Below are 11,873 nucleotides of genomic sequence, written 5' to 3'. Positions count from 1 at the left end.
GTCTGTATGTTTTTATTTTTGTTTTTGTTTGAATAAAATCGGATCCTAGCATTCCTTGTTTGGGAGAGAGACACGCTCCGCTGTTTCATATGAACACTGGTGTTCTCAGCTTTACTTTTAATGTTCATGGCGAAGGTTGAAACTGCTTCGTTCATTGTTATATGGTTGGAAACAGAAAATGCTTCATGTGGTAATTGGTATAATGTCTTGAATAATTTGATACTTGGCAATTGTTGTGCTCAAATAGATCATGTTTAAGCTCTTGCATCATGTACTTTGCACCCATTAATGAAGAACTACCATAGATCTTGTTGAAATTTGGTTTGCATGATTGGTCTCTCTAAAGTCTAGATATTTTCTGGTTAAGATGTTTGAACAACAAGGAGACAGTGTAGAGTCTTATAATGCTTGCAATATGTTCTTATGTAAGTTTTGTTGTACCGGTTTATACTTGAGTTTGCTTCAAACAACCTTGCTAGCCAAAGCCTTGTACTGAGAGGGAATTCTTCTTGTGCATCCAAAACCTTGAGCCAAAACCTATGCCATTTGTGTCCACCATACCTACCTACTATGTGGTATTTCTCTGCCATTCCAAAGTAAATTGCTTGAGTGCTACCTTTAAAATTTCATTCTTTGTCTTTGCAATATATAGCTCATGGGAAAATAGCCTTAAAAACTATTGTGGTATTGAATATGTAGCTTATGTGTCTTATTTCTCATAAGTTGCTTGTTGAGCGATAACCATGTTTCTGGGGACGCCATCAACTATTACACCTTTGTTGAATATCATGTGAGTTGCTATGCATGTTCGTCTTGTCTGAAGTAAGGGCGATTTTCATGATCAAATGGTTTGAGTATGCATATTGTTAGAGAAGAATATTGGGCCGCTAACTAAAGCCATGAATCATGGTGGAAGTTTCTGTTTGTACGATTAATCCTTAATCTCTTATGAGAATATTATCCGTTGTTGAATGCTTATGCATTAAAGAGGAGTCCATTATCTGTTGTCTATGTTGTCCCGGTATGGATGTCCTAAGTTGAGATTTATCAAAAACGAGAAATCAAATGCGATCTATCTCCTTGGACCTTTGTACAGACGACATAGAGGTACCCCTTTGTGACACTTGGTTGAAACATATGTTATGCAATGATAATCCATGTAAATCCAAGCTAATTAGGACAAGGTGCGAGCACTATTGGTACTCTATGCATGAGGCTTGCAACTTATAGGATATCTTATGCATAACACATATGAATTATTACTATCGTTGACAAAATTGTTTCTATGTTTTCGAAATAAAAGATCTAGCACAAAAATAGTAATCCATGCTTCCCTATGCGAAGGGCGCCCTTTCTTTTACTTTATGTTGAGTCAGTTTACCTACTTCTTTCTATCTTAGAAGCAAACACTTGTGTCAACTATGTTCATTGATTCCTACATACTTGCTTATTTGCATTCATCATATTACTTTATGTTGACAATTATCCATGAGATATACATCCATGAGATAAACATGTTGAAGTTGAAAGCAACCGCTGAATATATCTTCCTTTGTGTTGCTTCAAAGCTTTCTACTAAGAATTTATTCTTTATGAGTTAACTCCTATGCAAGCCTTATAGATGCTTGTCTTGAAAGTACTATTCATGAAAAGTCTTTGCTATATGATTCAGTTGTTTAATCATTGTCTTTACCATTGCTTCGAATCACTTCATTCATCTCATATGCTTTACAATAGTATTGATCAAGATTATGATAGCATGTCACTTCAGAAATTATCCTTGTTATCGTTTACCTACTCGAGGCGAGTAGGAACTAAGCTTGGGGATGCTTGATACGTCTCAAACGTATCCATAATTTCTTATGTTCCATGCTAATTTTATGACAATACTCACATGATTTATACACACTTTACATCATTTATACGCATTTTCCGGCACTAACCTATTGATGAGATGCCGAAGAGCCAGTTGCTGTTTTCTGCTGTTTTTGGTTTCAGAAATCCTACAAAGGAAATATTGTCGGAATTGGACGAAATCAACGCCCAGGATCTTATTTTTCCACGGAGCTTCCAGAAGACCGAAGAGCATACGAAGTGGGGCCACGAGGGGACGTAACCATAGGGTGGCGCGGACGGCATGGGGCCCGCGCCGGCCTATGGTGTGGGGCCCCTGCGCCGCCTCCAACTCTGCCCTTCCGCCTACTTAAACTCTCCGTCGCGAAAACCCTATTACCGAGAGCCACGATACGAAAATAGTTCCAGAGACGCCGCCGCCGCCAATCCCATCTCGGGGGATTCAAGAGATCGCCTCCGGCACCCTGCCGGAGAGGGGAATCATCTCCCGGAGAACTCTTCATCACCATGATCGCCTCCGGACTGATGTGTGAGTAGTTCATCTTTGGACTATGGGTCCATAGCAGTAGCTAGATGGTTGTCTTCTCCTCTTGTGCTATCATGTTAGATCTTGTGAGCTGCCTATCATGATCAAGATCGTCTATTTGTAATGCTACATGTTGTGTTTGTTGGGATCCGATGAATATGAAATACTATGTCAAGTTGATTATCAATCTATCATATATGTGTTGTTTATGTTCTTGCATGCTCTCCCTTGCTAGTAGAGGCTCTGGCCAAGTTGATACTTGTAACTCCAAGAGGGGGTATTTATGCTCGATAGTGGGTTCATGTGTCCATTGAATGCGGGGAGTGACGAGCAACCCCTAAGGTTGTGCATGTCTCTGTTGCCACTAGGGATAAAACATCAATGCTTTGTCTAAGGATATTTGTGTTGATTACATTACGCACCATACTTAATGCAATTGTCTGTTGTTTGCAACTTAATACTGGAAGGGGTGTGGATGCTAACCTGAAGGTGGACTCTTTAGGCATAGATGCATGCTGGATAGCGGTCTATGTACTTTGTCGTAATGCCCTGATTAAATCTCATAATAGTCATCATGATATGTATGTGCATTGTTATTCTCTCTTTATTTGTCAATTGCCCAACTGTAATTTATTCACCCAACATGCTATTTATCTTATTGGAGAGACACCACTAGTGAACTGTGGACTCCGGTCCATTCTTTTACATCTGAAATACAATCTACTGCAAACTGCATTTCTTTCTTGTTCTTCGCAAACAAACATCATTTTCCACACCATACATTTAATCCTTTGTTTACAGCAAGTCGGTGAGATTGACAACCTCACTGTTAAGTTGGGGCAAAGTATTTTGATTGTGTTGTGCAGGTTCCACGTTGGCGCCGGAATCCCTGGTGTTGCGCCACACTACACTCCGTCACCAACAACCTTCACGTGGCCCTTGAGTCCTACTGGTTCGATAACCTTGGTTTCATACTGAGGGAAAACTTCCTGTTGTACGCATCACACCTTCCTCTTGGGGTTCCCAACGGACGTGTGCTTCACGCGTTATCAAGGACACAATCATTCCCAACACTTATGGACATTACCCAAGGCTATTGAAATTTAATGGAGCAAAGAAATCCACTCAAACACAGTAAAAGAGGCAATGCGAAATAAAAGGAAGAATCTGTCAAAAACAGAACAGTCCGTAAAGACGAAAGTTGCGTACATATCTGAGGATTACTCATGAATTTTTTCAGAATTTTTAGATTTTTCTACAGGGAGAAAAGCTCAAATTCGTGACAGCTAAAAATCTGTTTCTGTGCAGAAATCCAAATCTAGTATCAACTTTCTATCAAAGACTTTACTTGGCACAACAATGCAAGAAAATAAAGATACAAAGGTATTGCTACAGTAGTAACAAACACCTTGACTCAAATATAAAACAAAAATTGCAGAAATAAAATAATGTGTTGTCTCCCATAAGCGCTTTTCTTTAACGCCTTTCAGCTAGGCGCAAGAAGTGAAAATCAAGTAACATCAAGAGAAGAAGCATCAACATCATAATTTGTTCTAATAATAGAATCAAAAGGCATCTTCATTCTCTTTGTAGGGAAGTGTTCCATACCTTTCTTAAGAGGGAATTGATATTTAATATTTCCTTCTTTCATATCAACAATAGCACCAACGGTTCGAAGAAAGGGTCTTCCCAAAACAATAGGACAAGATGCATTGCATTCAATATCAAAAACAACAAAATCAACGGGGACAAGGTTATTGTTAACCGTAATGTGAACATTGTAAATTCTCCCCAAAGGTTTCCTTATAGAATTATCAGCAAGATTAACATCCAAATAACAACATTCCAAAGGTGGCAAGTCAAGCATATCATAAAGTTTCTTAGGCATAACAGAAATACTTGCACCAAGATCACATAAAGCATTACAATCAAAATCATTGACCTTCATCTTAATGATGGGCTCCCAACCATCTTCCAACTTCCTAGGGATAGAAGCTTCAAGTTTTAATTCCTCTTCCCTAGCTTTAATGAGTGCATTTGTAATATGATTTGTAAAGACCAAGTTTATAGCACTAGCATTAGGACTTCTAGCAAGTTTTTGCAAGAACTTAATAACTTCAGAAATACGACAATTATCAAAATCAAAACCATTATGATATAAAGCAATGGGACCATTGTCCCCAACACTTTGAAAAATTTCAGCACTTTTATCAGAAACATTTTCAGCAGTTTCAGGAAATTTTGCACGCTTTGTAGTAGAAGTAGAAATATTGCCAACACCAATTATTTTACCATTGATAGTAGGAGGTTTAGCAACATGTGAAGCATCAACATTACTAGTGGTGGTAATAGTCCAAACTCTAGCTATATTATTCTCTTTAGCAAGTTTTTCTTCTCTTTCCCACCTAGCATGCAATTCAGCCATCATTCTAATACTGTCATTAATTCGAACTTGGATAGCATTTGCTGTAGCAAATGACTTAGTACATTTAACTTCATTAGGCATAACTTTCAGTTTCAAAAGATCAACATCAAGAGCAAGACTATCAACCTTAGAAGCAAGAACATCAATTTTACCAAACTTTTCCTCAACAGATTTGTTAAAAGAAGTTTGTGTATTAACAAATTCTTTAAGCTTGACTTCAAGATCAGAGGGTACACTCCTACTATTGTTGTAAGAATTACCATAACCATTAACACTATTAGAAGGATATGGCCTATAGTTGTTGTTACCAAAATTATTCCTATAAGCATTGTTGTTGAAATTATTATTTTTAATGAAGTTCACATCAACATGCTCTTCTTGAGTAACCAATGAAGCTAAAGGAACATTATTAGGATCAACATGAGATTTACCATTAACAAGCATAGACATAATAACATCAATCTTATCACTCAAGGAAGAGGTTTCTTCAACGGAATTTACCTTCTTACCTTGAGGAGTCCTTTCAGTGTGCCATTTAGAGTAGTTGATCATCATATCATCAAGAAGCTTTGTTGCAGCACCCAAAGTTATGGACATAAAAGTACCTCCAGCAGCTGAATCCAATAGGTTCCTTGAAGAAAAATTTAATCCTGCATAAAAGGTTTGGATGATCATCCAAGTAGTTAGTCCATGGATAGGGCAATTCTTTACCAAAGATTTCATTCTCTCCCATGCTTGGGCAACATGCTCATTATCCAATTGCTTAAAGTTCATAATGCTACTTCTCAAAGATATAATTTTAGCAGGAGGATAATATTTTCCAATGAAAACATCTTTACATTTAGTCCATGAACTAATACTATTTTTAGGCAAAGATAGCAACCAATCTTTAGTTCTTCCTCTCAAGGAGAAAGGAAACAATTTTAGTTTTATAATATCCCCATATATATCCTTATACTTTTGCATTTCACGAAGTTCAACAAAATTATTAAGATGGGCAGCAGCATCATCAGTACTAATACCAGAAAATTGCTCTCTCATAACAAGATTTAGTAAAGCAGGTTTAATTTCATAAAATTCTGCTTGTAGAAGCGAGTGGAGCAATATGAGTGCATATGAAATCATTATTATTTGTGCTAGTGAAGTCACACAACTTAGTGTTCTCGTGAGTACTCATTTTAGCAATAATAAAAATAAACAAAGCAAAACCGAATTAAATAAAGTAAAACAAGTAACTAATTTTTTTGTGTTTTTGATATAAAGAAAGCAAACAAGACAGAAAATAAAATAAAGCAAGACAATAAACAAAGTAAAAAGATTGGGTGTGAGAGACTCCCCTTGCAGCGTGTCTTGATCTCCCAGCAACGGCGCCGAGAAAAGTAGCTGCTTGTGACGGTAAAGCACATGTCCGTTGGGAACCCCAAGAGCAAGGTATGATGAGTACAACAACGAGTTTTCCCTCAGTAAGAAACCAAGGTTATCGAACCAGTAGGAGATGAAGATCACGTAAAGGTTGTTGGTGAAGGAGTGTAGTGCGGCGCAACACCAGGGATTCCGGTGCCAACGTGGAACCTGCACAACACAATCAAACTACTTTGCCCCAACTTAACAGTGAGGTTGTCAATCTCACCGGCTTGCGGAAAACAAAGGATTAAACGTATGGTGTGAAAAATTATGTTTGCTTGCAGAAAACAAAAGAGAACAATGATTGAAGTAGGTTGTATTTCAGATGTAAAAGAATGGACCGGGGTCCATAGTTCACTAGTGGTGTCTCTCCAATAAGATAAATAACATGTTGGGTAAACGAATTACAGTTGGGCAATTGACAAATAGAGAGGGCATAACAATGCACATACATATCATGATGACTACTATGAGATTTACTTAGGGCATTACGACAAAGAACATAGACCGCCATCCAGCATGCATCTATGCCTAAAAAGTCCACCTTCGGGTTAGCATCCGCACCCCTTCCAGTATTAAGTTGCAAGCAACGGACAATTGCATTAAGTACCGTGCGTAATGTAAACAATACAAATATCCTTAGACAAAGCATTGATGTTTTATCCCTAGTGGCAACATCACATCCACAACCTTAGGGGTTCGCTGTCACTCCCAGATTCAATGGAGACATGAACCCACTATCTAGCATAAATACCCCCTCTTGGAGTTACAAGTATCAACTTGGCCGAGCCTCTACTAGCAACGGAGAGCATGCAAGATCATAAACAACACATATATGATAGATCAATAATCAACTTGACATAGTATTCCATATTCATCGGATCCCAACAAACACAACATGTAGCATTACAAATAGATGATCTTGATCATGATAGGCAGCTCACAAGATTTAAACATGATAGCACAATAGGAGAAGACAACCATCTAACTACTGCTATGGACCCGTAGTCTAAGGATGAACTACTCACGCATCAGTCCGGAGGCGGGCATGGTGATGTAGAGCCCTCCGGTGATGATTCCCCTCTCCGGTAGGGTGCCGGAGAAGATCTTCTGAACCCCCCGAGTTAGGGTTGACGGCGGCGGCATCTCTGGAACTATTCTGGTATTTTGGCTCTCGGTACTAGGGTTTTCGGGGACGAAGGAATAAATAGGCGAAGGGGCAGCGTCGGGGGAGCCAGGGGGCTCCCTCCCCATGTCTCGGCGCGGCAGTTGGGCCCCCCGCGCCGCCATATGGGGAGGGCCCCCTGCTGGCCTTCCTCGACTCTTCTTCGGTCTTCTGGAACACTCCGTGGAAAATAGGGCCGTCGGCTTTTGTTTCGTCCAATTCCGAGAATATTTGTAAAACAACTTTTCTGAAATCAAAAACAGCAGAAAAACATGAACTGGCACTGTGGCATCTTGTTAATAGGTTAGTCCTAGAAAATGCATAAAAACATTATAAAGTGTGAATAAAACATGTAGGTATTGTCGTAAAACTAGCATGGAACATAAGAAATTATAGATACGTTGGAGATGTATCAGCTGCCGGCTGGTCCGGCCTGTGACCCGGCGGCATCGGGTGTGGCACCGGCGAACCCGGTGGCAGGGCCGGCACATCGGGCTCTTCGACGAAATGCTGAGCTAGACAAGTTGTCAACGGTCTAGAATGGCTGGATTTCAAGTGGACCTATAAATAGCCCTTCTCCTACCTTAGAACGGCAAGGCACTACACTACAACTGTTCTTGAGCTCTCTCTCATACTCCATTGATAGAAACACGAAAAGCCTTAGATCTCCCTCCTCCTCCGCCCAAACTCAAATCCCTCCAGGGAAAAGATAGAGGAGGTCTTGATCGATAGTTCCACCGAGCCAAATCATGTTCCCCCTTGTATTCATCAAGATACATGCTCTCTAGGGTTTCTTGGAAACCCTAGGTGGGCTAAAGCGTCCGGAAGCATCCGGGCTGTGGATTTGCTCCTGACAAGATTGTGAAGGTTTGGAGGCTGCCTCAAAGTCTACCACAAGTGAAAGAGCTATTCCTTCGTGAGATAGGCTCAGGAGAAGAAGGTGAGCCTTCGTGGCACCGGGGAATCCTTCGTGGGACCCCCACCTCTCCAAACGTGACGTACCTTCTTGCAAGGAAGGAACCACGGGAATAAACCTTCGTCTCCGCGTGCTATCTCTAACTGAACTCTTTACTTGTGATATATCTGCCTGTGAGAGCCTTCGTGCTCAAGTTACTTGTATCATCATATAGGGTGTCTCACTTAGTTTTCATTAGGCCCACCTTTATATTCCGCAAAGCCTAATATTGCAAAGAAAGAATTAAAACTTGTAGAAACCTATTCACCCCCCTCTAGGTTTACCATCTCTAAACTTTCAAACCGTTTGCCTGATTTTTTTTGGACATGTACGAGATAAACGACATTAGTAAGGTTATCCTTCCGGCATGGCCTGGGTGGGGTTATGAATGCCATTGTTTATCTCTAGTACTCTTAGTCCAATTTGTATTCTTGTCCATACTCGAACATATTCGGCTTTATGTATGATTCAGATCTTTGTATTATATATTTGTTTTCTAGACTCGTTCGAGTCATTGTTATCATATATATTCTTTTGAGGGTTTCATCGTGAATTGGTTGTAATGTAAGTACTTATGATTGGTTCCACCGGCATCTCGTGTATGTTTCGATAGAGTGCGGATTTTAGCGAGATTGTTAGAATCCTCATGGTACCGGTCTCTTGGGGGCAAGGTGGATTCTTTGGAGCGACGATGCTGGTCCGGAGGTGGTGGATTTGTCGATATTCCTAAACTTCGTCGATGTTATGCAACTGATCTTGGTTCGAGTTAGCACAGGGGCTGCTTGTAGGAGGTCTGTTTGTTGACTCACAAAGCCTTGTTTGCGATGATGCTCTTTTAAAGGCTCAACGTTTCTTCCAACTACGTCTAGACAATGTTGGAGTTTGGTTCGGCCGATAGCTTCGACGAGTGCTGAAAATACTAGAGATATTTTTCTGCAAAGTTCACAGGATACTTTTTATTTTCTATTAGTAATAAAATACGGGGTTCCTCAAAAATCACCCGAGCTTCAAAGTGAATTTTTTTTGTATACGAGTGTAGTGTAGATGCCCTAAGCCGACGAATGGTTGGCAGGGAAACCTCATGAAAATGCTGATTTTTTTTTTAGTTTGATGAGTAATTTAGCAGCAGAAATTATAACATACGTTGTTTTCCACTAACCGAAGGGCCCAAAACTGTTTTGTCTCACCGTCAGTGAAAATCCAGTACGCAGTTCATCGCCCCAGCCCCCAGCCCACCATGGCTCCTCCTTGAACCCTAAACCCTTCACCGAATCCTGTCCCCTCCCCGTCCTGGCGGCCTCCCCGCCGCGAGATTCTCCTCCATTCCATTCGGCGCTATTCCGGCCCGGAGCGGCGATTCCTCCCCAGATCTCGCGGCAGCCGCGGCCATCGCCGTACGTGCGGCCGGCGTATGCACGGGGCTTTGCGGCGCCGCCGCCGCCACGCCCTCGCCTACGGCGTCGGCCTCACCACCGCCACGTTCACCTGCCGATACCTCGCCACCTTGACCACTGTGAGTACACCCCTCTCTCACTAACCCTAGCAAATGGTCGTTTTTTGCATGGAGCAGATCAAGATTGGCGGCCGTGCACGTCGATGTTTGAACGCACTGTAACTGTTATTTACTAGGAAAATCCGTGTTCTCAAAGAAAAGATTTTTTTTTTGAAAAAAAATGTATTCAATACATTGATTTATTAGTGCATCTATGTTTTCGTCGATTAAAAGAATTGTTTCGAAGGGCCTTAGGCCTTAAGCCAAACTACTATTCTGATACATTGGAGAAGTAATTTTTTGTTGTTTCATGTGGATAAAAGTATGTGTTTTACTAATATGTTCATCCCGTGCTAGATAAATATAGATGGTATCTCAATCGAGAGAGACATTTCAGTCCATTCTGCAAATTTTTACTTATACATGAAAAAAAGATAAACCTTTTCTAATAATGTGTTCATCACCTGCAAATATAGCATTTGTTTCTACAATAAAATTGTGATATATCGTGCATGAATCTTAATGTCAGATCTGATACCAGGAAATTATTCTCCTTGACTGCAAGTGTATCTTACCTCTTGTTTCTTCAGTTTCCTTATATGTCTGTCTAAATAAACAAATCCAAACTCATGCAGATCAAGAAGAACTGCTGGTTGACTCGTTCCAGAGAGAAGAAACTCAAAATCACACCGAGGAAATACAGGGTAAGTAACATGGTAACAGTTGACTGGGGTGGATGGCAGTAACATGATATTCTGAATCAACTCATTTCGTGTCTTACTGTTCAGATTAACCGTGAGAAAAAGGGCAGTGCTCAGCTGCTAAAAGGAAGAATGGAAAATCCAGGTGACCTCAGTCCTCCCCTCCATCCTGCCACCCCTGCCACCATGGATTCTGCAGACTGGTCTTCCCTCCCGGCCGACCTCATCAACTGCATAGCTGACTGCTTCCTGGCCACCAGTGATCTCGATTACTATATGGACTTCCGTGCTGTCTGCAAAAGCTGGCGCTCCGCCACCGATGACCCCAAGATAACCTCAGACCGTCGGTTCCGCCCCTGCCACTGGGTCATCATCGACAAGGTCTACGAGACCAAGACGTACCTCCTGGTGAACACCGCCACTGGCCGCTTCCTCCGCAAAGAACTCCCACTGCTTCGCGGCTATTACATTGCCGTTCCCACCCGGGATGGTCTCCTCATTCTGGTTGACAACAAGTCCTATAACACTGTGAGTGTCCTCAATCCTTTCACAGGATACATGGTTCGGTTCATTGCGCCAATGCCTGACGAGTTTGTGAAGTCTGCTACTCTGGTCTCCGGTTCTTCGCCTACGCTTCTCTTGCTATGCAACAAAGTGGTGGATGCTCCTGATGGCTCGTTGCGTGATGCACCCCGTACAGTGTACATTGCTGATCCTAGCAGCGAAAGTCTTGCCGTGTACGAGGACAGGAATGCTTGCCCTTTGATCAGGCTGTCTGTCAGAGGTATCTGCACTAATGGTGAGTTGGGATCGGGGTCACAGTTTCCACTTGCTGTGGCAAAAGGTATGTTTGATCTGATGAAGTATTTCAATGCCGATCCTACTGAGATGTCTGATGATGAAGATTCCGTGATATCTGAAGACGAAGCTATACGGAATTTCTTTATAGGATATGACAACCGTTGTTATCTGCTGGAATCTGCTGGAGAAATATTGATCATCATCAAGCTAAAAGATGGCATGGAGATTTACAAGATGGACACTGACAGATATGTACTCGAGCGTGTGGAGAACATTGGCAACCGTGCCATCTTCTTAGGTGGATACTGTAGGTGCATGTCTGTTAATGCTGATAAGTTCCCATCAGTCGACGCCAACTGCATCTATTACACAAAAGGCCTAGATTTCAACCATGGCATCCACATTTACAGTCTACGGTCCAGGAGAGAAGCAAAAATCTCTAAAGTCATAGGTGATGGTTCTCCTCCCTACACGATTATTCAACTCCTCTCTAGTAGCATAAATGATAACTAGGCTTCCATTGCTGATAATGGGTGTCGTTTCTTAGCTT

At 41.3% G+C, this 11,873-nt stretch overlaps 1 protein-coding gene across 1 annotated transcript; it reads left to right on the top strand.

Annotated features, from left to right (window-relative positions):
- The first annotated feature begins 9,740 nt into the window (after nucleotides 1-9,740).
- On the top strand, nucleotides 9,741-11,873 carry LOC124662291. The gene is made up of 4 exons (XM_047200145.1): nucleotides 9,741-9,842; nucleotides 10,457-10,525; nucleotides 10,610-11,050; nucleotides 11,123-11,873. Exons 1-4 carry the CDS (start codon nucleotides 9,741-9,743, stop codon nucleotides 11,834-11,836), a joined length of 1,326 nt encoding a protein of 441 aa, XP_047056101.1. The 3' UTR covers nucleotides 11,837-11,873.

Source organism: Lolium rigidum, chromosome 6 (assembly GCF_022539505.1).
Source record: "Lolium rigidum isolate FL_2022 chromosome 6, APGP_CSIRO_Lrig_0.1, whole genome shotgun sequence".
In the NCBI taxonomy this organism is placed as follows: Eukaryota; Viridiplantae; Streptophyta; class Magnoliopsida; order Poales; family Poaceae; genus Lolium; species Lolium rigidum.
This window is presented reverse-complemented; position numbering and strand designations above follow the sequence as displayed.

Coding starts and splice junctions, on each gene's coding strand:
- LOC124662291 (XM_047200145.1), top strand. CDS start 9,741: ATGCACGGGGCTTTGCGGCGCCGCCGCCGCCACGCCCTCGCCTACGGC. Junction 9,843..10,456: donor ACCTCGCCACCTTGACCACT/GTGAGTACACCC, acceptor AAACTCATGCAG/ATCAAGAAGAACTGCTGGTT. Junction 10,526..10,609: donor TCACACCGAGGAAATACAGG/GTAAGTAACATG, acceptor CTTACTGTTCAG/ATTAACCGTGAGAAAAAGGG.